This window comes from Trachinotus anak, unplaced genomic scaffold, assembly GCF_046630095.1.
Source record: "Trachinotus anak isolate AG129_WGS33_773 ecotype Australia unplaced genomic scaffold, CSIRO_AGI_Tana_v1 ptg000013l, whole genome shotgun sequence".
NCBI lineage: Eukaryota > Metazoa > Chordata > Actinopteri > Carangiformes > Carangidae > Trachinotus > Trachinotus anak.
This window is the reverse complement of record NW_027273864.1, coordinates 13,468,675-13,494,680: the sequence shown is the minus strand read 5'-3', so window position 1 is coordinate 13,494,680 and position 26,006 is coordinate 13,468,675. Positions and strand designations below refer to the sequence as shown.

Below are 26,006 nucleotides of genomic sequence, written 5' to 3'. Positions count from 1 at the left end.
ACTTAACATACCACAAATAGTCAACCATCAACGTCTTTCCTCATTAGTGTCCACTGTATAGTGTCTTAGTAGCATTGTTCCTGCGGTTCGGTGAATTTCTGGGATTAACATGACGAAGTCGTGGGAAATAATCAAAATTCTTTGAGTTTTACAAGTGCTCACTTTCCAGTAAAATTCTTTGATAGATTTTTTCAATGTGTTGCACAAATTTACTGGATTTGATTGCAGATGTGAGGTGGTTTTCCTCACAATAAGTCAAAATTTTAAAATTATATACATTAAAAAAAATTCTGTATTGAAAAAGACTAAATAAAAAGTAATCAAAGGGCACAGACTTTAACATTGGGGGGCACAGTTAAGTTTGGGTGCTTTAAAAATTATGTAAAGAACTAACCACAGAGCCACTCACTGACCTGCATTCACACACACACACACTTTTCTAACACTCACAGAAAATGAGGATTGTGCTTTGCAATCGACCAAAAGCCAGATCAATAAGACCATCTGTTTGTAAAAAGCCAGTTAAAGATCAGACTAGACAGTCAAATCAGTTCATGAATACAGCAAGTCCCAAAAATGGACCAATAGAAACCTTCACTTGAACCCGACTCGTCTAAAAGGACACATGTTTCAATGTCCACTCTGATTATTCCAAGAGTAAACAACTCTTTTCAATGTATACCAGTAGCCAGAAAGAATAGTGGCTGGCATCACCTTCAGAAACGTTCTCTGTCAATTAAAAAAAATTAAATAAAACTATTCACAGAAACCAACATATACACTCTCGTCTAGCCGTGGCAGCATTTTAGCATGTATTTATGTCCGCACACATAAATAAAAAATGTCTCTGTTGTGGACAGAGACTTCACCTCACATCTGCTGGGTGGAGACATGTCAAGCCTCTGGGCTTTGATCATGTGCAGTGTTGGTATGAATGCTTTCATGTCTAGACAGATCAACAAAGGCTGTTTCAGAGGACACCTAATGCCTCATGACAAAGCCTGGTCCATATTTTAGATCAATATGGACCAGTTGTACCAACATGGACCTCCCCTACATTTATTAGGAGAATCAGTGAGATTTCATAAAATACATTCAACATAAATACAACCACACAGTCACGATAAGAGGCTGCAGAGAAAGAGTGTGTCCTTCCCCATGCTTCACGTTACCTCAAAGCCAAACGGTTGACAGATGATGACGTGTGATTTATCAGACCTGACAGAACTTCAGGTACATTAAACTGTTCACTTAAGCATCCTGGTTACCTGTTGGGTGCATATCATATAACTGCTATGTTACCAGCTTGATTGCTGCTGGGGACCTTAGTTGCATGTTGCACAAAAAGGGGGAACAGGAGGTTTAATGGGGGCACAGCAGCTCACTTTTGCCTCTGGCTATGTAACAATTACACCTGGGGGGGTGGGGCCTGGGGGAAATGTGAAGTGAAACTAAAAACTGAAGTTGAATAGGCCTTTGTCACCGTCATCATTTTAACTTGTCACACAGGTGTAACTCATAACATTATACTAACTGCTGCATTGCAATATTTGAATTGAACAAAGTCATTTATAATGATAATAATAACTCTGTGTCCTCTTCCACAGAGGAGGCTTGACAGAAAAAAGTTAAAAAACCTCAGCTTCACAGAGCAAGTGACTGCACAGCTACACTTCCTTTCACTAGAGGGAGCGACTCTCTTTCTCCTTCATCCTCTCTACTACACAGTGAAGTAATGGACGACCCATTTACCGCATCAATTTGACATTTACCAACAAAACAGACTAAATCATTTGCGTGCAAAAATTCTGAAAAGTAAACAAAAGTAAACAAAACTACCAGTCTTTTCAGAGTGCTGCTTGTTTCTTGTGTTGTGTTATTTTTTCTACAAAATATTGCTCCGTTAAAAGACAGATAGAGCAATACACAAATTGTGCCTTTTATGGTAGATCCCTGAGATTGATATCAAATTGTGAATTGTTTTGGATGAACTTTTATGCTTTAATAAGCAGTCATTTGTTTGTTTGTTTGTTTGTTTTCAGGTGTTTGTTTGTGTAAAGGGCAGCAAAGATATGAGTTTTCAGTTATATAACTAATCTTTTTTCTTTTTGGGGAAAAATTTTATTATTTTATTGAATTGTTCTAAAATAAAAAATAGACTTTTTTGGTTTATCATGGTTTATCTAAATCTTTTTCTTTATTCAATCAGGTTTCTGTAAACTCCTAATTTATTTGTTTCGATAAAAAAGAAAGAAAGAAAAACTTCCGCCTCTTGTGCTACATCCATGCGTTGAAGGTTGAAAACGAAAAACGTCATCGCCGTCTCACCATGTGACCTTTGAGGGTTGTTTGTTGGATACTACTCTCCACCCCGACATAAAACGACTCCATCTGCGGACTTACACCCACTGACATTAAAACCAAGAATTTAAAAACAACTGACGGTGCATTTGAAAAAAACATGTTTACTTATTCGGTATTGCAAGGTTAATACAAGACGATTTCCCCCGGTGGGCGCTGACGAGGAGCGATTAGTAAAACTCAGAAACACCACCCGGCTCCTGTAGACGGCGCGTCCGGAACACAAAAGCAAACGCCCCCGGGGTAACGCGGGAAACGCCGCTGTGTTGGTTCAGTGTTTCCCACCGAGCTAATCCACATATTCACTGAAACCATCATCACCGGGGCCAGCTAATGACATTTTCTACATCTTTTGGTGGTTTCGCTCTGACCTGAGAAAGTTTAGCCTACGACAGGAGCTCTGTCCCCAGGCTTGCGGTGAGTCCGGAGCGTTTTAACCACCCCGGAGGAGCGGCTCGATTATATGTCGGCTCTGCACGATTGTCTCCGTCGCCTCCGAGCAGTTTGTTAGCTCCGACACAAAGTCTTGCTAACCGGCTAAACAACCAACCAAACAAACACACTCATCCGGGAAAAAAAATGGACACGTTTCAGAAGGTGGAAAAGATAGGAGAAGGGACGTACGGAGTGGTTTACAAAGCGAAGAACAAAGTAACCGGAGAAACTGTTGCTCTGAAGAAAATCAGGCTAGACACGTAAGTTACCGGCTGCTTTTTGTTATGGGCGATTTCTGCTGCCAGCTAACTGCACAGCCTCCCCCCACAGCACTTCTGAAGCTAAATAAAAACATCACAGACCAGCAATCGGATCTATAAGCTGTAGCTGTTCCTCAAAAGCTTATATTTGTGATTTACGTGATTTACAGCCTTCACTTAACGCATCATAACACAGAGAAAAACCTGTGGTTGCTGTGGGTGTTTTTGCATTGGGTCCCAACACGAAAGAGATCAGAAACATTTTCTGAATTGCTGTTACACAAATCAGTGTTTATGAGAGGTCACAAGTAGAGCTGAAACAGTGAGTTGATTAACTGGCAGGAAAATTAACAAATTAAGAAAATACTTGTCAAATTAACTGATATTGAAAACAATTAGTAATAAGTTGCAGCGCTAGTTACAAATAGACTTGGCTTTATTATAAGGGGGTCACAGGGTCAAAAGCCACTAAATATAATGCATATTTAAACAGTGGTCTGATTGTTGCCTCAGTGCATTGTGCAGCATTTACTCAGGCATAGAAAAGGAAATGTTGATTTATTTGGATTATTCCTGTGCTGCCATGCTTTACCAAGAAGCACACTTTATTCTAGGCCTCAGCAGGTGGCATCAGTGAGTCCGCTATCCAGTGTTTTATGACCTTTGTGTCAGACTACAGGAAGCAAAATCATTGGTGTGCTTATCAGTCCCTTTGCTGATTTGTTAGCTGGCGGTGATGGTGCAGTGATGTTTTTACAGGACTTAGAGCAGTGCCAGTATAACAGAAGCTGCAGGCAGCACGACTTTGGTCATCTTTGTCCAGTTGTTTTCTTTTTATCAAGATCATTTGGGTGTGAATGCTTAAACGCCTGCCCTAATTGTCAAGATGCAGAAAACAAATCAAACATGATAGCAGACTTTATAAGATCATTAACCAAACAGAAGTACGTGACAAAAATATTATAACCTGATATGAGCAAGTGAGCTTCAATAACATAACCAGTTATGTCATCCAGGGAAACAGAGGGCGTACCAAGCACTGCGATCCGAGAGATTTCGCTTCTCAAAGAACTCAGCCACCCAAATATTGTCAAGTAAGTATGTAATTTTACAACTATAGCCACTTGCAAGATTACTGTGTTGTTTGTGTCAGATTTTAGTCCAACCTGCCTGTTAATGTGTTTCAGATTGCGAGATGTCATCCACACCGAGAACAAGCTCTACCTTGTTTTTGAGTTCCTTCATCAAGACCTAAAGAAGTTCATGGACTCCTCCTCAGTCACTGGTATCCCACTGCCTCTGGTTAAGGTAAACATCAGCTAGATTTGCGAAACAGATTTGTCTTTATCTTTAAGAAATCAAGAAGAAAATGGACTTGGGATGTCTGAGTCAGCTCACCTGGGATTATATGTTTTTGTGTTTGTAGAGTTATCTTTTCCAGCTGCTGCAAGGCCTGGCCTTCTGCCACTCTCATAGGGTCCTTCATCGAGACCTGAAGCCACAGAACCTCCTCATCAATGCTCAGGGGGAGATCAAGCTCGCTGACTTTGGCCTGGCAAGAGCCTTTGGGGTACCTGTCCGCACATACACCCATGAGGTAAGGTGTACAGCTCCCTTCTTTTATCCACGCCAACAAGCTTGTTTAGTAAAATAGAGGCTTAAAGTGCAAATTCAAAGTTGTAACATAGCAAAATGTAAAAAAAAAAAATTGAAGGAGTCTGAAGAATTTGAACTGAACTTTACATCTATGAACCACAAATTTCCCAAACTAGGTGGAATCATAGTATTAATATATGTCTTGAATACGATGAAGTTGCAGTGAACTCAGAAAACATTCATACACCTTCACCATTTTCATATCTGTTCTGTTTATGAACTAGATTTAAACATAAATTTACTCCAAATGATGGCAGTGGCATATTTGCTTTGCTATTTCACACTGTCACTCTTTGGAGTAACTTTACTCTTATACTTTGAGTATCAGTGTTCTTGAACAAAATTTAACATGGATAAAAATATGTTTGTCATGATACTTAAATACAGAAATACACCATTTTGCTTATATAGCAATTATACAGCCTGAACTGGATGCTCTGCTGAAGTTACATCAAAACATAGTGTTGGCTAATTCTGTACTCACAACTAGAAGAAATATTCTTGCTTTAGTGTGCCATTTTATTACTCAGGCTGATGCATTTCGGCAAAGCCTTCAACAGAAAGTGTTTCTCTTGCAGAACATTTTTGTGGATATTTTGAGTTTTTCTAACTTGCTTCTGTGACATTTTTCAGGTGGTAACACTTTGGTACAGAGCACCAGAAATTCTCCTTGGCTGCAAATACTACTCCACAGCTGTCGACATCTGGAGTCTAGGGTGCATCTTTGCTGAAATGGTAATGCACAATTTTCATCCCTCTCCACTATACAAGACGCACAATGGATCACCATCTCACCAACAGTCTGGGCTCACTGTTTACTCTTGTACAGATCACCAGGAGGGCCTTATTCCCCGGCGACTCGGAGATCGATCAGTTATTCAGAATCTTCCGCACCTTGGGCACACCCGATGAGACCGTCTGGCCCGGAGTCACATCAATGCCTGACTACAAACCATCTTTCCCCAAGTGGGCCAGACAGGATTTGTCCAAAGTGGTTCCTCTCCTTGACGAGGATGGAAGAGAACTGCTTGGAGTGAGAACATTTGCAATCAATTCATACATTTGTAAATTGTTTACATCTGCCCAGGAGGTTAATCCTTTGTGCTTGTTTGTGTATTAATTAGCAGGAAAAGTATAAGAAATTTATGGACATGAGTTGACATCATTTTTCTTTGTTGTTTTTCCTCTTTGCAGGAAATGCTGAATTACGACCCAAACAAAAGGTTATCTGCCAAAAACGCCCTTGTACATCGATTCTTCCGTGATGTCACCATGCCAGTTCCTCATCTGAGACTCTGAGTCCAGCAAAATATCAGGCTGTTTTTATGCCAACAATGTGTAAGCAATAAGGACCTTCTCAGCCTCTTTTCAGGACCATGCCTTGAATGGACAGAAACAGTGGACACTACAGGATATGATGGATCCTTTAATGGATATTTGATAATATGGAAAACCAGCTTTCTAGAAAATAGATGTCCTGAAAGTTTTGCTGTTTTTTTTTTTTACCTCTGATGTGGTAATAGTTATGAATGTTTAACTGTAATTTTCAATATCAAAATTTCGCATATTTATGTGCAGCTGCCATTTTTGATGTAAATGTAATTTTGTTTTTGGGATGGTCCTCTGACTGAGCGCAGGTCAGGCAGACACATTCTAGTTACATGCCATTAAATTTCCCAATTTGAATTGGTATGTTGGCTTCAGGATGTCCACATTCAAATAGTCAAGTAGTTAGAATTAAATGTTGCATATGTATGTTGGCTTCAGGATGTCCACATTCAAATAGTCAAGTAGTTAGAATTAAATGTTGCATAGGTTTGTGGGATAGTGCAAATAACAAATGCCATGCTTTGTAAGACCAAGAAGCAGCTGAATGAACGATGGAGTGAGGTCTCAGCACGTTGTTGCACAACAGACATCGTAGGCTGATGTAAAACAGTTAGTACTAAAAGAACATGAGATTATTATCACGTTCTTCTAGTTTGGTTGATTCTGACAGTTGAATTCAAAAATTTGGGTCCAAAGTACCTTGAACTGATTTTAAAACTGCACCTTGGGATGTTTAACACACAGAAATGCTTCATTCAGGTTTTCAGGCAGCATTATTTACCAAACAAGTTCTCAGCTTTGTACATACCGTAAAGTTGTGATATTCAAATGTTCCTTATTCTAATTCAGATTTTACAGAATTTAATGTGCCATTGCATTTTTCGTATACAAGATTTTATCCAAACTTAATGAACTGTTTTTTATGGATATTGTTTATTAACAGTTTGAAAAAATAAACTTGTTCAAATAACTGTCACTGGTGATTTTGTTCTGGAGTCAGCAGATGAAAGGTCGGCAGAGTCTGTTACAGTTTGAGCATAAGTGAATCACGTTTTCTTTGGAGCCAAGTGAAACAATTCTGCTAAATACTTTGTGAGACTGAAATACCAGAGTGAAATGCTGCCTTGCCTTATTAAATCAAATTACTGTTAACACTTAATTACACTCTGGCTAGTCAAATACCCAGGCCCAGTTCTACAGTCAGCCTCTCATCAGAAATATAAAGAAATTTATGATATGATTATTTTAGCCTGCAAAGACCTGTTTGTATGCTATGTTATGAAATGGCAGTGACAAGGAAGTGTTTCATGTGTACAAGTCAAAATATATCAAGAAAAACATTATGACTGTAATGATGAAATGCAGGCAAAGTACAACAAAAGTGATGATCCATTTGTTTTCCAGACAAAAATGTAAAAAAAAATTAAGAACCTACGGTATGAGGGGAAAAAACAAATTACAGAACCCCTCGCAGTTGTTTTGGATGTGAACACTTGAAATCTGCTCTTTCAGTTTTGCTTACCAGGATTTCTGACCGCTTTAATGCAACTCAACATAAGCAGCACAAAACCCTGGTCTAGAGCTTACTGAGGTCAACCAGTTTAAACAACCAAAGTGTTTCCACATTAATTAGTTTTTATTAGTCATGCCATATTTTAGACATCATGTCAAACAATACAGGAGTTCATTTTCAATGAACCTGGGTGAAATAAAAAAAAAAAAAAGTGGTACAGCAACAGAGAATAGAAAATATCTAAAATGTTCAAATCTTACAGCGTGGCTTTAATATGTGTGTTTTTCTACACTGTACATACCAACAGATAGACTCCTTGGGTTAACAGGCGCAGTTTTCCATTTGTTTTCATAATGAACAATTACTAGAGGAAATGGAAATTGTGAGGAAATAAGCACATTATTAGCAAACAGTGAGAAATTGATGTTATAGATTTAATTACTATTTAACAGTTGCATTATAGGAGGGGCATAATTATATAGTGGTGTTCCTTGTTAGTTTTGGTGATTTTATTTAGTCAAAGGTTAACACCACAAAATACATATGTGCTCAGCTTGTATGAAACTAAGACAGAAATACATAAGTGCTAGCCAGCTAGCTGTTTCTTGCTTGTATCCTAATATTCCAGTTATATTAATTGCAGCTCTGACATTGCCTACCATAGTGACTACAGTGGATGCTTTGCTTTATAAGTGACACCAACATACAGCATATATTTTAATGATCATCAGAGTCGCTATTTTTAAACTTTATCAATCGAACACAAAAGAGAGGGTTTATTTTCGATGGTGAACTAAGCCTGGCTTTTTATTGAGTATAGTAAATGTTATATATTGACCAGCTAAGCAACATTGAAGCCTTTATTTAGACTGACATATTATGGATGCTACACTGACTGCTACCTTTGTCTTTGACTCCCCATAAAACCATGTTTCTCAAACTCAGGGGCTTCCCATCGGGTGAACAATTACAGAAGGGTGCACATGACCAGTGGTGAAAAGAGCTAAGGTTCAATGAATCTGAGTTATATGGAAATGGCATAAGAGTCTGCACTCAGCTAGGCTGCCAACATTTATTTAGACAGCAAAAAGACATATGAAGTGTAAAATGGACAGATTTTGACGGTGAGGTTAAAGTGAGTGGCCAAGTGCATTGTACTAAATCAAACTTATGATGTGACTTATACTTGCACAATATTTGCATGAACAAAAAGAAACAAGTGCGTAGAACAACTTCAGAAACAGACAGTAAAACAAGAGATCACAGGTAAGGTACAGTACAGTAAATCTATTCAGGTTAACCCACCAGTGGACACAGAATTGATTGTATGTGTGGAAGTGCAGTGCAGTGTCTGATTAGAAATAAGATTCTGGCTGTGATGAGACACTGTGCCTCCGATAGAGAAATCGCATTATGCCTCTCAATATCTGGAAATATTCACATCTGAAAGTGTGTGAAAGTACAGATGCTTCTCCAGACTCCAGCACTCTTTAACCTTTCTTTGAACAAAAAGGAACATACCAGTGATTTTGCATTTTAATCCTATTCATTACAAATCATGAATACTTAATATCATTCCTGGCTATTTTGCAAACTATGTTAGAGTGTTTAAAAAATTTAAAATGTATTTTTCCTGACATTAAAGCAGCACATGCTTTCTATGAATCACCTCCTGGTATGAAAGTCAAATGGCAGTTTTAGGTCTTCATTTGTTTAATGTATCATACTGAACATCAGGTCTGTATCCAATTGTATTTTCAGAGTTATGTAATTATTGTGATGTTGCACAATATTGCATTTTTATGCCTCCTGCAAGTGCTGGAAACATAATGTTTTGGGTTGTCCATCTGTTCGTCCGTATGTACGTAGTATATCTGTCTCTTTCTAGTGAACTCAATATCTCAGTAACTGCTTGAGGGAACTTAGCATTCATTTGGACTCAAGGATGAACTGATTTGAATTGGGTGGTCAAAGGTGAAAGTTCAAGGTCACTGTGACCTCACAAAACACATTTTTAAAAAAAAAATTCAACTTGCAATAGTAGGATGGAAACTAATGGCTGCCTGAAAAAAGTAACAAAAACATTGAAAAATCTGAAAAGCAAACATTATGAAATGGTCACCAGTTATATTAAATATACATGATTTGTAAGGAGTTAAAACACTGGTACATTCAATTTGGAGTTGGTGTGTGAGTTATCAGCTCAAATTTCTAGTTTCTTTTTCATGATAAGCTTGTACAGGATCTGGTAGCCATCATCCCAGGCATAGAGCAGCTGCTCCTGTGGGTTGTACTTCAGACTAGAGTGAGCTCCATAGCGTTTCGGAAAGTAAACCAGTGGTGTGTCTTCGTTGGTTACCATGTCATTGACATCAAACAAACACTGCACACGTGAGCGACCAGGCTGCTTGGTGTTATACACCACATACAGAGTGCCACAGATGACGAAGGCCGCCTCTGCATTCTCCCTCGGACAGTTTGTGTCCCACATCTGCTCGATGTCCAGTGTGTTGGCGTCCATTTTAGCCAGAGAGATGTGCCGCTCGTTCTGTCGTGTGGCGTAAATGGCCCACAGGCCTTCCTCGTCCACAGCTAGGTCCATCACTGTCTCAGGGGTCAGGCCGTACACTGGGATATGGTCCTGGACAGGAAACACTGCGCTGTCTGCCACAGAGTTGTTCTTCATGTTATATTTAACCACCATTACCTCTTCAACCTGATTTATATAATACGCATGATTGTTGTAGACAACATGTCCTGTTCCTTTCCAGGCTGTCGGCAGCTTCAGGGTCGTGGACAGTGACATACCCAGCGAGCGTGCAAAGTCTTGCACAGAGGAAAACACGTGGATGGTGTCGTCATCTGTCCCATTAAAAATGTAGACCTTCCCAGAGCCCCTGCTGGTGTCTTTGCTCCACATGCCCTTTGGCCCTCCAACTCGCTTCAAGATCTTCATGGCTTTTATACTGGAGATCATGTCACTGCAGTCTGAATACAAGAGAGTGAGAGGCCTTATGTAAGGGGTGACATGTTAACAGTGTTTGCATTATGTTGTCATTCAAATCTATCAAAACTGTATTTAAAGGAATAGCTCAGCTTATTTGTCAAGAGAACTGGCTCATCAATTGAGTGACATGTACTACAAATGGAAATTTAAGACAATGAATGCACTTTATTCTCTTACTTGATCAGTCAATATATGGGACCTTTAAAGGTCCATATATTAACATATATTATCATATTGTAGGACTGTAGACTGTGAGATTTCTGTCTTTTTTTTAATTATAAAGCAGTTCTAGGTGCTATATAAATACTGTGAAGGTATCAAAATGCTCCATCCACAGAGAAATTCACACATCCCATATTCACAAATTGTGCCTTAGAGCTATCCATCAGTACTTCTGTAATTTTGTGATGTCACAACTATACAGTCGCCACCATCAGCCACACTCACAGCAAAGCACACCCACTGTCCAACCCTCTTTTTTTGTTTTAACTTTATTGACGACACAACACCAAGTGGTCATTCTGTTGCTGAGCTAGCAAGACAGGAAAAAATTAACAGGAATATTAACACAATTGTTGGTCGTCAGGAAGCCAATATATCATTGCACAGCCTGCCCAAGGTCAAGTTTCAGCTCATTTCAGCACTGACTGACTTTCTGAGTTTTACCAAGCTACAGCAGTGGCTAGAATCTGTTACCTCTAGATGGCCTGGCGGTGCGTCACTCAGAAAACAGTCAGCCAATCAGAAGAGAGGCTCTGAGGCCGACACAATAGACAGGTTATTGAGATAAACCGGTAGTCTTACTGTAAGTCTAAAAACATCATATCTCACCTGAGAGTTTTGAATATTTGGCCCTCTGTTTCTCCTTCACCAGAGTCACCTGCTGCTCTATCAGCTTGTCATCCACATCCACACATGGCTGAGCCCCGTTCTGAGTCTCCAGGTAGTCAAGCTCACGCTCAACCCGGTCTACCCTCGTCCCCACACCATCTAAGTTCATTCTCAGTGCCTCTTTCTCTTTGTCCAGGTTCTCCAGCTGAGATACCATTTGTTGCTTCAGCTCCCGCAGCTCTGAGGCGTAACGAGTGGTCTGTTCGTGCCATAGAGAGATCCGGTCCTGTTTTTAACAAAGGTCAATAGTTATATCTGAATCTGAACACAAGCAGAAGCGGCCAAGCTTCATGTTCCAACAGTGGGAATGATACATGGGTATTTGTTTTACAGGAACTTTGAATATATTCTTAGAAAGCACTGAAAAGGCCATAATTTTATGTTCCTTTCGTTCTCAGTGAATAGACTGGAACAGAAGGGCATAATAAGAAGGGAACTCATCCTTCAAATAACCAGGTTCAACCTACACGTGGCAAGTATTCACCCTGCTCAAATGTCTTTTAGCAAAACACTGAATCCTCCCAGCACTCTCTGTGGGTACTGCTCTGTAGCAGACCCTGACCTCTGACCTCACTGTGGAGGAAATGAGATTTTCTCTACAGGTGATCAGCAAAGTCTGGCCCACTTTATAGAACAATAAAGAGACTGAGTGGTATGAATGAAAAACAGTTTGAGGGAGCTTATTGCAAGCAACTGTGTTTGAAGGACTTTATATCTAATATAAAAGAGAGAGGAGCATTACTTACACATCGGCAGAATTAAAATAGAATAAATGGCAAAGTTATTACTGGTAAGTCAGCACTAGTCTGTACAATACAATACATGTGATATATTTTCATCCATGATAAAAATTAGTTTCTACACAGGCAAGAAATTTCCTGAGAGATGTAATTTGCCAGGTGTTGTTGGTAAAATTAGATAAAAATTAAAGTTATTACTTTTAGTTGATCATGATGATAAATGTTATTTTGTGATGCAAGATGATGAAGTCTTGTAAACCAACCATGTCTACTGCATAAAATAATAAAAAAAATGTTAATACACAAATTTTGTACAAACTGTTTTCTGACATGCATACAACACTTTTAAGGTGCATTTTTAACACAGTGGTATAACAAGACAAGAAGCTCATAATCCCTAAGAGAGCTGTATTTCCTGAATTTTCCCCAGTATTTGCCCACATCTGCATTCCATTGCCACTGCCCTGTCCCTGGAAGTTTCCTTTCAGAGGGACTCTGGAGCGCAGGGCTCGGCAGGGAGGTAAAGGGAGTCTTACCTCAATAGCAAGCAGCCTCCGCTCCAAATAGTCAATCAGTGCTTGGTGCTGAGCGGTGGCAAAGCAGGCTAAAGTAACCAAGACAACAAGTCCTCTCATTTTGTGTCAGATCAGTCTCTCTAGCTCCTGTAAAATCTTGAGTGGAGTTCAGTGGGAGTGAGTGGAGGAGCCAGCCGAATCCCTGAGGTGGGCTGGAATGTTTTACCAAGCTGCCTGGGAGGAGCTAAAAACATCTGGTGCAGATGGAAGCACACAGCGTCTAACAGAGACAAGATAGTCCATCTCATTTTTTTTACCTTACTTTTCTTACTTTTTACCTGGTTGACAAATTGAAAAGCAAAAAATATATAGTCTTCAGTGTATGGTTGTTTTAGACCAGGTTGGAATCTTTATTTCTTTAAAACACAGGACATTAATGTGGCACAGAACCACAAGTTACGTAGGAAGAGGAAGCGAAATGTGAGTAGCAGTCAGGAGTCAGTGAGGTACTGAACTCCTCTGCATGAAGGGGAAGATATTATGGGCCATGGACACTTATCAGAACAAAAAATAAACCAAATTTTAAACTCTCCAACAAAGTTAGAATGAACAGTTCTCTGGAGCACAATATTAAAGAATAGATTATATACTGTATATACAGTCCTGTGCAAAAGCCTGAGGCACTTAAGATGTTTAGCTTCTGATTCATCACACGATACCATCAGGGAGGCGTCTGACCAGATTCATTCTGCAGCAGGACAATGACCCTGAACATCCAGCCAGAGTTATAAAGAACTGTTTTCAGAGACAAGAAGAACAAGGAGTCCTTCCACAGATGGTCTGCCCCCCACAAAGCCCTGATCTCAACATCATGAGGTCAGTCTGGGATTACATGTGGAGACAGAGGACACTGAGACAGCCTAAATCCACAAAAGACCTGTGGGCAGTTCTTAAACAAGCTTCCTGCTAAGTACCTTACTGCACGAGTTTATCGAGGAGAACTTGTGCTGATTTAAAAACAGAGTAGCCACACTAAAGATTGAGTTGATTCAGTTTTTTCTGTTTACTGCTCTTTGTATGAAGTTAACTGATCCTGTCCAGTGTAAGCTGTGGGTTACAGAATGCACAGTCCCCACAAAATGTGTCTAATTTAAACTGTTGGGGACTCATATTAGCCTCAGTTAGAATATGAAATACATGTTTATGCATTTTCACTGTGGAGTTCATCCCCCATCTCTTACAGTGGAGCTGCAGTAAAAAGGGGTCTCTTCAGGACAGGAAAAATTATTACAGTTACCAATAATTCTGCCACTGTACATCTGGACCTGTTAGTATTAAGACAGACTTTAAAAATGTAAAATTATCCTCAACAGTTCTACCAGATGTCTTTCTTGGACATTTTCCTGAGCTGTAATGGGATGGGGGGAAAAAAGTCTGTATCTTTGTTTGAAGTCTTCCAATGTGCTGCTACATTATTCGTATGTTATATTACAGATGACAAGAGGTGAGAAATAGTTGTGGATGAATCCAGATGTTTAACAACATTCATTAATTTCTTTTTTTTTTCCTTTTCTTTTCTTTTGGATTAGAGCCACATTGAAGATTTTATGTCACAAGCTCTGTGCAGTCACATAAACCTAAAGTCTGGCCAAAAGTGATATTTATCACTTTAGATGTTTCCTTTTTCAAAATTGATTCATCAAGTGTTTGGTCATATTGCCAGTATGTCTGCCATGTTTTCCAGCTGTTCCTGTGCACAGTTGTAATAACAGTGATGATGTCTATAGCATAACCAAAACAGTATTTAGATTGGTGAATTGTGAATTACTGGGGAAACGCTGTTTAAACTGTCTCTGGTCTCCCCTGTAATTTATAAGATCCCCTTGCGATACAAAAGCTACACGATGTTACTGAACACCTTTTTTCAAAACTCAACCCAAGCACAGAATAATTCCTGTGTATGTGTGTTTTTGGTTTTGTTCCTATGATCAATAATTTTCTAATGTTCTTCTTGTCCTTTTGAGTGTTGTGTTTTTGAGAGACACAGGCATGGACAAAGTGTGGAAATAAGCATTTTTTATATTCAGTGGGACTGAGAAGGCAAAGGTTTTCATATTCTGTTGTGTAACTAGTGCAGCCTGTCTTTCATTCTTGTCCCCTCTTTTATGATTTTATGTAAAATGCATCCCGTGCATCAGGAGTGGTAAATGGATTTTGCAAATCAAAACAGTATTATTTTCATTCTGTATGAACAATGCTTTGCATTTTCATACTTAGCACCACTGTTGTCTGCACACAGTCCATTGGCACTGTCACTACTGTTAGCATGGTGGCTTTTACCCTTTAATATCAATCACACCATGAGCTTTTAAAGTTGCAGTTAAACAACTACAGTTAGTTATCAAAAAAGACTGGTGACCTGTCCTGGGTTCATCCTGCCCCATCCTTAGGCAGACTGCAGCCCCCCACACACCTGAACAGAATAAGCAATTGAGAAAATGAATTGAAGAATGGAAAAAACATGTCACTTTAGTGTGAGAATATTAGGTAGGAAGCATGTAAAATCTAATGCAATAAACCTACTCAATCATAAATTCTACTGTTACAAAGACATAAATGTTTGGATTAGATTGACACTGTCAGAGAGGTATGGATTTAACTACAGAATATGTTCTAGTTGAATTAAACATTTAAGTGTAGTTTTCTGTTGAGGTGTTTCTAATATTCTGACTTTCCTTATGAATGTTAATGAGAAGGACAGAAAATTGGAAACACCTCTCAATATAACACAGTCCAGTGTAACACCACCTTTAACCACAACCTCAGTAATTAACATAAATTGAATTTACTAATTTCTGGCAATGTCACCAAATACAGAACATTATGGGCCTCATACAGATAGATGTTATCGCAGGTCCATTGTATTGGACTGAATTAGACTGTACAGGTGTGCTAATCAAGTGTATATAGACACAGCAGGCCTTTTAATGAACCCATTTTCTTTGCCCATGACAGTTCCTCCTTCTAACAGCACTCTGTTGTACAGGGTGGTCACTCATTTGTAAATGTCATCTTACAGCAACAACTAAAGGTCCATTGTACTGTTGGTTATTTGCAATATGGTCACCCTAATTCATGGCCATGCAAGGCATTTTATGACTTTTCTCCATCCCACTTTATATCCTGATTGGTTGAGGTTTGTTTGTATAAGGATGTGATATTTGAATCTATTTATTACTCATTTAAATTTCATTTTATGAAAACATATAATATCAATAATACAGGTGAAAAAACAAAACACTAAACCAAACAGTGCATACATGTAGATATAACAACCTGGATATAAGTAAAAACAGAAATAAGATAATCATTAAATGACAGATAAAAGTTGGTTATGTAGCAAACCAGTGTGTGTGAGTGTGTGCAGATGTTCACATGCTGTGTATGACAATGTTTTTGGGTAGTGACTCTGTAGTAAATAATAATAGGGCTGGCAGGTCAGTTCAGCAAATTTACATGATAAACATTTGTTATTTACCATTAAAAACTGTCTTGTGTTTTTAACTTGTAATTAACCGTGAATTGAAGACAATGTAATTCACATAAACTGGTAAAACATAAAAAAATCCTGATGTATATCAAATCACTCAGTGGTAATGAAAATGTATGTTTGCATCCACGTCATAGATCAAAACACATGACTCTCGGCCCATTTCAGTGATAAACAGCATCAGTATCAGTAACAATATCAGTGATATCAGAGTGTAATCTCTGGTATTACACTCCTAACAACATGGAGAATGTATGTGATGTATTTGTGTTGGGAAAGGATGGAGCTGCCAAATTTTTTTTTAAAAAGGCTCAAAACCACAGATATCACCTTTTTCACATGTTTTTTCATATATTCTTCTTCCTTGTCCTGGTGTCTACCTGGAGCCCTCATTACCCACAATAAGAAATAAATTCATGTAATATTTAATCTTTAATTTATTAAATTTTCTTTGTGAATCTCTACAGACATTCAGACCCTCAGAGGGGAGACTCACCCAAGACAGGTCCACACCTCTGAGCTCACTGTTGTTGTCACAGCCAGCTCTCCAGGGTGTGGCAGTACTTCTACAGCAAGGCACAACCAAGCCTGACACCCTTTGCCCCGCCTGTGTATTGTTGTATTGTTGTATTATTGTTTGTGAATGAATGTTTGATATTTATCTTCATCATTATCACATCCATTGAACCCACAGTGGATATATAAAATATATTAATACTGAAAAAAAATCTATTACCACTGCTATAATTATGACTAACTACCATTACTACTAATAATAATATAAATGAATAACAATCATGTGTCTTAATAAAACTTTCTTGCAGAAGCTCATCAATACTTGTGTTATTATTTATAGTCTATCAACCTGTGGCTGTGCATATATCCATATATGGTGTGGACGTGGTGGTACAGGGCCCAGTGGACTGAGAAATGAATGGACACGATGGTAACGATCAGTGTTACTGTGTGTTCATTTGAATATGAGTCAAAGCTTTTTTTTCAGCACATTTGCCTACGGGATTGTTAGTCGTCCTCAGTGATTGGGCAGAGCACCGTGAAAGATCCTGAAACATGCAAACACAGGCAAATATGGGGCACTGAGGGGAAGAGGATTGAGGCCCTTTTGTTATCAGATGGGAAATCAGCAGTGGGATGATCATATACGCTTATAAGCAGCCTCTTCAAACAAGAATACCAGGTGTGTACTGTTTGATAATATAGAAATTATTAGATTGGATTTGGTTTCCAGTTCAGTTGGATGTAAAACTAATCTTGTACGGTTTATCAAGAAAAAAGACACTAAAGGTATAAAGATTTGTGCTGTAATATGCTTTACCTTAATGGGATTATATTTAATGGTCAAAAATGATTTTGCATTAGTGATTTCTTCTTTCAGAGAAAGAGAAATAAAAGTGCTCAAGTGAAACTGAATTCATCTGAACAACATGGAGTATACATTCAGAGCAGTAACTCGCAGCCCTGGGATTATACTCTGGAGAATTGAGGTAATGTGTTTTTACTTGCTGCAAAAATGACTGTGGACTGCAGTTTTAGAAAAATCTATTTCATCATTAAAAAAAGAACATTTCCTGTTGGGCAGCAGTGACTGAACAACTCTAGCTTTTAGTCTTGAAATGCTGCTTTTTTTCCTTCTTCACTCTGTGCAACAGAAAATGGAGCTGGTACAAGTCCCTGAGAAATCTTATGGAAACTTTTATGAGGGTGACTGCTACGTACTTCTGTTTGTAAGTCTGAGAAGGTGACTGATGAATTATTGTGGTTTTGGGTGCCAGGGCGGCAGGTTTGTTGGGTGAAGCCTACTGCTGTATTGGTAGACAGCTCTTTGGGCATATGATTTGTTTTGAATCATGAAACAGTGACAAAATGCGTTCATATTTATAGTCCTATTTCACATCAAATAGCATCCTCATCTGTACACCAACCCCCACGCTAACTGTTTCTCCACTTTTGCTTCTCCAGACACAGAAAGTGAGCAACTCTCTGTCTTATGATATCCACTACTGGATTGGCTCACAGTCCTCTCAGGATGAACAGGGGGCAGCTGCTGTTTACACCATACAGCTTGATGAATTTTTGGGCTCCACTCCGGTCCAGCATCGTGAAGTTCAGAACCACGAGTCTGATGTCTTCAGGGGATACTTCAAACAAGGAATAATGTGAGTGAAAGTGTTGAGACAGTAGGCCATTGGTTATAGACAGTGAAAGAAACCATTAATATAATCAACCTGTCTTTTTTTAGCTATAAGAAAGGAGGAGTTGCTTCAGGTATGAGACACATTGAAACCAACACCTACGATGTTAAGAGGCTGCTTCAAGTCAAAGGGAAGAAAAGAGTGATTGCCAAGGAGGTGAGCCATGATGCACAGTGGTTATGTAACGTGATGGCACACAGAAAGCCATGTGACAGAGTGCTTTGTGTTTTAATGTGTTTCAGGTGGAGATGAGTTGGAAGAGCTTTAACCTTGGAGATGTGTTTTTGTTGGACATTGGAAAGACTATTGTTCAGTGGAATGGACCGAAGAGCACAAAACAAGAAAAGCTTAAAGTAAGATTTTTGTGTGGGGTTTTTTGTGTGCCTGTGTTCCATGATTATGTTTTTTTTTTTTTATCAGCCCCAAGTCTGTTATATCTGCACAAAAAAAAGGAGAAAAGAAAAGAAAAAAACAAGTTACTATCCAATTGTCTCTAAAGACACAGCATTATTTTTCAGATGTACATGGTACACATTGTAAGTAGACCTTGAAAAGGTCTGACAAATCTCTGTAATGTGTGTGCTTTCAGTGCTGACCCCTTTTATCAGATCAAAAAAATCATCATTAACCTTAATGGAAAGGTTTGCACAGTTGAGGCTCATTTCCTTCTTCCTGGAGTCTATGAATGGTTCAGTAACCCACCACACACACTTTAAAACCATATGATAGTAATGCAGTGAGGAGTGAAACTTTTACAAACTTTAAGTCAGGACATTGCATGTTTATTTCCCACTGTTAGACACCTATTATACTTTCTTAGAGGGCAATGCGTAAGACAACAGAACTGTACTGTAAACTGAAGTGAAATCCATCCACATTTTTTGACAGTTTGTAAACCTTAGTAAAGAGAAATGTCAAACAGAGTTGTTACTGAGTAGTTCCTCAGTACTTCATCATTATATTACAATAAGTTCCTTAACAACAAACCACAGACAGCAGGTTTCCAAGCAAGTATTTTAATATTCACATCTGGGTTATTTTGATTAAAATACTTGTTTGGAAACCTGCTGTGTCGGATTTGTTATCAAGGAATTCATTATAATATAATAAAGTAATGAGGAACTATTCAGTAATAACTCTGTTTGATGTGTCTCTTAACATACCAAAGCTATACAAACTGTAAAACAACCATAAACATTTTTGATGGGATGTAGTTTATGAAATAAAGGTGCAATGGCCTGGCAGCTTAATGTTAGTGACATAGGGAAGTAGAATGAGTATCACTATCTACAACAAGGGATGAGTGGACGACCCATATTCGACCCGATGTGCTTTGAATTTAGTTTACGGTACAGTTTTCTTCTAATGAGCAACAAATGACCCAGTAAGAAAGTGAAACTATGTTAAATAGTTTTGGCCTGTGTTTGTTAACTGTCTAATAAAGCAGATACTATTTCTAGGTTTGTCTAATTTGATGCAAAGTCTTGTTACATCTTATTAGTGTAACGTAAAATAAAGTGTGACCACATTTTTAACAAACCAGCACAGAAAGTCCGAAATGAAAAGCAGATTTGTATTTTTTTTTTTATTATAACAATTGATCTTTTCAGTGTCTTAGTTCTCTCCACAGTAGATGTGTGCTTGTGTAAAGTTACAAAATAAGTCAAAACCACAAAAATCAGCTCGTGCCAACATATTTTAGTAGACTAAACATGACATGACATTAGCACATTGTTAATGTTTCACTTTTGAAATAGACATTGAAATTTGTCATAAGATTATAGTGAGAAGTCTGAGAGTTCTGTATTGTGTTGTGTTGTACCTCTGCTTCTCAGGGCATGTTGTTGGCCAAAGACATCCGAGACAGAGAGAGAGGTGGTCGGGCAGAGATCAGAGTGATTGAGGGTGAAGCAGAGAGCAACTCTCCTCAGAGCATGAGGATCCTGAATGATGTTCTCGGAGAAAGAACCTCCAGTCTGACAGACGGACCTTCTGATGAAACGGCTGACCAGGAACAGAAGGCAAAACTCACACTTTACCAGTGAGCTGCTCCCTGATCCGTGTTATCCTAAATGTCTCATGTATGTGGGTGAGAATTCATCCATATTCATTCAAAGTTTTGTTTGATTTTATTTCTTTGTGCCTTTATGTCAGTGTGTCAGATGCTGACGGCCAGATGAGGGTCACAGAAGTTGCGACCAGACCACTGGTTCAGGATCTGCTCAACCATGATGTGAGTTGGTGCAATATTGACTAAATGCAGGATGCATATAATTTATATAATGGGCACATCTAGATGCATCCAAGTGCCACTATAATTATTGGTATGGTGGTCCATCTAGTTTGACCTTTCACTATTCCTGTACAGCTTCACAGGCTTTAAATAATTGACTCTGATGATGGAGGTGAAGATAAAATATTTCATTAACTCATGTATGAAGTAAGTCGGTTTTGTATATGTAATGTAATTGTCGTTTTAGGACTGCTACTTCTTGGACCAGGGAGGGACGAAGATCTTTGTGTGGAAGGGGAAGAAAGCAAACAAAGCTGAAAGACAGGCTGCTATGGCCAGAGCTTTGGTGAGTGACACTACATCAGTAGCTTGTGTTTGATTGATCTAGTATAATGTATTTATTTCTTGTGTTGTATTTGACTGTTATAGGAGTTCATCAAAGCAAAAAACTACCCCTTCACTACGAATGTGGAGACGGTGAATGATGGGGCAGAGTCAGCTCTCTTCAAGCAGCTGTTCCAGAGGTGGACAGTAAAGGACCAGACTCAAGGACTGGGCAAAATGCACACAAGAGGGAAAGTGGGTATGTGCCTTTGTTTGTAAATCCAAAGGAACACAAATACCAAGACAGGACAACCCCATTTTTCTCTTAATAAAAATGTTGGGTGTTGTTTTATGATTGATTATTTTATGGTCATCTCTGCTTTAGCTCACATCACACAGGAGAAATTTGATGCCTCTCTGATGCACATGAAGCCAGAAATTGCTGCACAGGAGCGAATGGTGGACAATGGCACAGGTCAAGTGGAGGTATCTGTGACAATGTACTCTGAATTCAACTTCCATCACACTGGTGGCTCAGTGGTGTGGCAGCATCACATTTGTCTGTCTGTCAGTCTGCACCACCCTTTTTCGTACAGAATCAAATATCCTGACATCTCGATTATGAAACACTCAACACATTTTTTCTGTTGTGTAATGACCACTGCAGCCTCATGGGGCCACTAGAATAGCTACAATTTTTGCACAACTCTGATACACATGGAAGTGAAAAAATACTGCTTGACGACTTTGTTTGAAACTTTCAGTGCCTCAGGCCATGTATCTATCTATGCTACAGAAAAGACAACTGCCCAGATATCACTGGATTTTGTTCTTTTACCTTTTTGATGTACCTAGGTGTGGAGAATTGAAAATTTGGAGCTTGTGCCTGTGGACCCTCAATGGCACGGATACTTCTATGGAGGGGACTGCTACCTGATCCTCTACACTTACTTGGTTAACAACAAGCAGTGTTACCTGCTCTACATGTGGCAGGTGAGGGTGTAAAAATTATTTTTCTCACAAAGTTGCTAAAAAAATGTTTCCCATATTCCCTGCTGTGGATCTTTCTGATTGTCTCTTATAATTATTTCAGGGGCGTCATGCAACACAGGATGAACTGGCAGCCTCGGCCTTTCAGGCTGTGGACTTGGATCAGAAGTACGGCGGTGAGCCAGTCCAAGTGAGAATAACGATGGGCAAAGAACCGAGACACTTTCTGGCAATTTTCAAGGGTAAAATGGTCATCTTTGAGGTATGACTTCCAACCACATTTCCAGTCATTTCTTTGGAAGCTTTTTTATTTACAAGGTTGTAAAGAAGAGGAAGTGTTTTTTTCTGGTGGGTGTGTGGAGTTTTTATAACAGTGAACAATATGTCCTCTATTTTTTCCTGAAGGGGGGCACATCTAGAAAAGGATCTTCTGACCCAGAGCCTCCAATAAGATTGTTCCAGGTCCATGGCTCTGACCCATCCAACACAAAAGCTATTGAGGTTCCAGCCCTGTCCACCTCTCTGAACTCCAATGATGTGTTTTTACTTAAGAGCCAATCAGAAATTTATCTGTGGTATGGAAAGGTAAGAGAGAGTGAATTACAGGAATCGGATGATGCTACAATATGAGAGGCTTCTTTTGTGGTATTTAACTTGTATATGTATGTATGTTTGCATCAGTGAATCAACAGTTACATAAAAGGAAAACAGAAATATACTACATGGCCATTTAAATGTGGACACCCAAATTAATGTTCTTTGCTTTTATCAAGGGCTGCTGTCCTAGTTTGGAGTAGGCTTTTGCTATATCATACAATATACAATATATATACAATATTTCAGACAACAGTGTTCTTTGGGGAAGGTGCTTTCCTGTTTCAACATGAAAATTCCCTTGTGCACAAAGACAGGTTAATAAATAACTGGTGGCTCAGTTGGGTGTTGGAGAACTGGCCTGAACAGAGCCCTTACCTCAGCTGCATCCAGGGGATGCACAGGAGCACATACTGAGATACAGGCCTTATCGCCCAACATAGTGCAGGACCTCACCAATAATCGTGGTTGAACGGGAGCAAATCTCTGCAGCCAGATTCCAAAATCTGGAAGAAAGCCCAGGGAGGCTGATGCTGTTAAAGTAGTGTATTAATTCCCACAGTTTGGGAATGAGAGCGTGTTTGGGTATACACAAACCTTTGGCCATATAGTGTGAGTAGTCAAACTTTCAACACTATTATCATTTAAAATGATGAAATTATTGATAAGATGTAACTGATTATTTGTTACAAGGGATCAAGTGGAGATGAGAGGGCTATGGCGAAGGAGGTCAGTGCTGTGATTGGCAAAAATGCCTCAGAGGAGATTGTGGCAGAGGGTCAGGAGCCCACTGAATTCTGGGAGTTGCTTGGAGGCAAAGCTCCGTATGCAAGTGGCAAGAGGTAATGGAGAAACAAATACTAATGCTAATGTGGGAAAACAAGGTTCAAGTGCATTACGGCAGGCACAGCGAAGAGGAAACACATTTGTTTTCCACTATTTTGCCCATAATGTGTTGTCATCTGCAGACTCCAGCAGACAGTTTTAGAACACCAGCCACGTCTGTTTGAATGCTCCAATAAGACAGGCCGTTTCATCGTGACTGAGGTGTCCCAGTTCACACAGGACGACCTCAGTGAGGATGATGTCATGTTACTGGACACATGGGACCAGGTATGAGGTGACACTGGTTGAGACAACTACTCACAAAGTTTGAAAATTGCTTTTTTTCCGAGTTTTCCTATAAACCTTTCTTTTTCTAACTCTGTCATCTCTTCAGGTGTTTCTTTGGATTGGTAAAGAGGCCAATGAGGTTGAGCGAAAAGAGGCAGTGGTTACAAGCCAAGAATACCTGCGTACCCACCCGGGCAACAGAGATCCAGACACCCCCATCGTCATGGTTAAACAAGGGTTTGAGCCGCCCACCTTCACTGGGTGGTTCACAGCCTGGGATCCCTCCTTATGGAGTGTGAGTGTTTTGGTTTTTGAATGACATAGGGGATTAACATGCACATTGATGAGTAAAACACGTGCTAACAAACATTTCTCTCTGTCAGGGAGGAAAGAGCTATGAAGAGCTGAAGAAGGAGTTCGGAGATGCAGCATCAACTGTTGAAGTTTCAACAGTATGTATTCATTTTTCAAGCTTTTTAACCCACAGAAAGTGGTGTTTTCCTCATAGTGTGCTGTGTACATTGTTGTTTACATTAGATACCACAATGTTACCATTCTTGTTTATGGCAGTACTTTGGGGTAAAGAGGTTACATACTTGTAAACTAAGCAAAGTGTCATTTAGGGACTCTTGTGTTGTAAGCTTTACTTCCAGTCTTACCTGGTTAGTCAACTCTGTGTGACATGCCGTAATTTAAATTTGAATAAAATAAAATAATAATAATCTTAAAAATGAAGATTTTATTCCAAATAAGTTTTGCTACACAACCTTTCTAACGTTCAGGGAAAAGAGTCAAAAAGGGACAAATATTTACAAAAAACTTAAGATATGTTGCTGAGGAGTTGCCATTTCAGTGTCACAAGAGTAAGAGATATATTAATAAAGATATATAACCTAACAATCTGCTCTTTTTCCAGGAGCAGGATTGTGGTGAAAGTGAGAAATACTTTCAGCCCTTTCCACCGGACACTCTGGTCAACAAGCTCGCCAGTGAGCTGCCTGAAGGTGTTGACCCGACCCAGAAAGAGGTTGGTGTGTGTGTGTGTGTGTCTGTGTGTGTATGTGGGTGCACATAGTGTTTGCGGAGCATGGTGTAATGAAGCAAAAGTTCCTCCTTAATCATATGCCTATTTGTAAAGCAAAATAACTGCGTGTTAGTCATTTGATTTCACTCCCAAGACACTGTTTTTTGCTATTTTATACAGTGGAGCATAACTGTGCGTTACAAATAATTCTCTAATTTGATACTAATTGCAGGAAAAATATGAATTTACTTAAAAGCTCAATTTACACCCAAGAAAAGATTAGGTCATTACCCCTTTATTATTGAAAACTTTACTTTCCATGTGTTGAGTTGTAAGCTGTCTGTAGGCACATTTTTTATTGTTGCTATGTTTGACTCAGTTATTATTATTCATGAACTACTCACTAATTAGCAGTTACTCCCTGATTTGTTCCCTGTTCAATCATTAACTACTTAATATTTTGTGTATTTTGTTGTAAGGTGTTGCCATGATACTTTGCTGCTACACAGTATCAGTGATAGATTGTGACCTCAGGGACCTTATGCTTCACTACCTCAAAGAAAGACAAAGAAAATTATGCTGTTAGTTCATTTTTAAACTTACCATACCGTATTTTGTGAACTGCTTTTCAGAAACACCTCAATGACTCCGACTTCAGCAGCATATTTGGGATCACCAAAGCTGAGTTTGTGTGCATGCCACGGTGGAAACAGCTTAACATGAAGAAAGAAAAGGGGATGTTTTAATGTTTTTATTGTTATTTAAAGCCAACATGAGGTCTCTCTTTGTGTCCTCTCCCTTTATTGACTTTCCACTATAGCTGAATCTCTTTTTTGACCTATTTGAGGGCAGGACTCAATTTCTCTTCATGCCCTGAATATGTCGTAATTCGTATATTTGTTTAAAATCACTGTAAAACAAGTCTTTATACTTTATCATTTTTTAACCAGATGTTATACAAGGACACTTGTTGCTCTTGTAATAATATTATTTGAAATCTCAGTATGAAAAAAAATGCTTGTATTGCTTATTCTTCTGTGTGTTTGTGTGGAAAATAATTGTATTCTAATAATGCATTTTATCAAACCCTGCACAGTAACAAATGTTTACTATATAGAGGCTGAACTTATATTAACCTCAAGCTCCATTTTGAACAACGACCCAAATGTTGACATCTCTGGCTTCCCCTTTAAGTAAAGCTCTACTTTGCCATCTGTTGGCCAAATGATATTACAGCAAAACGTTCACTCACTTACCT

General features: G+C 39.0%; 3 protein-coding genes across 3 annotated transcripts; 2 read left to right on the top strand and 1 right to left on the bottom strand.

Moving 5' to 3' along the window:
• The first annotated feature begins 2,611 nt into the window (after positions 1 to 2,611).
• On the top strand, positions 2,612 to 7,012 carry cdk2 (cyclin dependent kinase 2). Its single transcript, XM_071494466.1, has 8 exons — positions 2,612 to 3,056; positions 4,073 to 4,150; positions 4,244 to 4,364; positions 4,483 to 4,653; positions 5,346 to 5,447; positions 5,542 to 5,745; positions 5,907 to 6,464; positions 6,528 to 7,012. The coding sequence occupies exons 1-7, from the start codon at positions 2,941 to 2,943 to the stop codon at positions 6,009 to 6,011; spliced, it is 897 nt and encodes a 298-aa protein (XP_071350567.1). The 5' UTR covers positions 2,612 to 2,940; the 3' UTR covers positions 6,012 to 6,464; positions 6,528 to 7,012.
• A 643-nt stretch (positions 7,013 to 7,655) lies between these two features.
• On the bottom strand, positions 7,656 to 12,914 carry olfml3b (olfactomedin-like 3b). The gene is made up of 3 exons (XM_071494464.1): positions 12,729 to 12,914; positions 11,393 to 11,678; positions 7,656 to 10,542 (listed from the first exon to the last, which is right to left on the bottom strand). Exons 1-3 carry the CDS (start codon positions 12,825 to 12,827, stop codon positions 9,758 to 9,760), a joined length of 1,170 nt encoding a protein of 389 aa, XP_071350565.1. The 5' UTR covers positions 12,828 to 12,914; the 3' UTR covers positions 7,656 to 9,757.
• A 4,417-nt stretch (positions 12,915 to 17,331) lies between these two features.
• avil (advillin) lies at positions 17,332 to 25,778 on the top strand. The gene is made up of 20 exons (XM_071493554.1): positions 17,332 to 17,455; positions 17,654 to 17,762; positions 17,928 to 18,002; positions 18,238 to 18,434; positions 18,518 to 18,626; positions 18,713 to 18,823; positions 20,306 to 20,511; positions 20,625 to 20,703; positions 20,951 to 21,049; positions 21,133 to 21,286; positions 21,413 to 21,513; positions 21,883 to 22,020; positions 22,121 to 22,279; positions 22,423 to 22,602; positions 23,305 to 23,453; positions 23,580 to 23,724; positions 23,831 to 24,019; positions 24,108 to 24,176; positions 24,641 to 24,751; positions 25,381 to 25,778. The coding sequence occupies exons 2-20, from the start codon at positions 17,703 to 17,705 to the stop codon at positions 25,492 to 25,494; spliced, it is 2,445 nt and encodes an 814-aa protein (XP_071349655.1). The 5' UTR covers positions 17,332 to 17,455; positions 17,654 to 17,702; the 3' UTR covers positions 25,495 to 25,778.
• The last annotated feature ends 228 nt before the right edge of the window (positions 25,779 to 26,006 follow it).

Coding starts and splice junctions, on each gene's coding strand:
- avil (XM_071493554.1), top strand. CDS start 17,703: ATGGAGTATACATTCAGAGCAGTAACTCGCAGCCCTGGGATTATACTC. Junction 20,704..20,950: donor AGGATCTGCTCAACCATGAT/GTGAGTTGGTGC, acceptor TTGTCGTTTTAG/GACTGCTACTTCTTGGACCA. Junction 21,050..21,132: donor CTGCTATGGCCAGAGCTTTG/GTGAGTGACACT, acceptor TGACTGTTATAG/GAGTTCATCAAAGCAAAAAA.
- olfml3b (XM_071494464.1), bottom strand. CDS start 12,827: ATGAGAGGACTTGTTGTCTTGGTTACTTTAGCCTGCTTTGCCACCGCT. Junction 11,679..12,728: donor GGAGGCTGCTTGCTATTGAG/GTAAGACTCCCT, acceptor TGTTAAAAACAG/GACCGGATCTCTCTATGGCA. Junction 10,543..11,392: donor CAAATATTCAAAACTCTCAG/GTGAGATATGAT, acceptor TCTTGTATTCAG/ACTGCAGTGACATGATCTCC.
- cdk2 (XM_071494466.1), top strand. CDS start 2,941: ATGGACACGTTTCAGAAGGTGGAAAAGATAGGAGAAGGGACGTACGGA. Junction 4,151..4,243: donor AGCCACCCAAATATTGTCAA/GTAAGTATGTAA, acceptor AATGTGTTTCAG/ATTGCGAGATGTCATCCACA. Junction 4,365..4,482: donor TCCCACTGCCTCTGGTTAAG/GTAAACATCAGC, acceptor TTGTGTTTGTAG/AGTTATCTTTTCCAGCTGCT.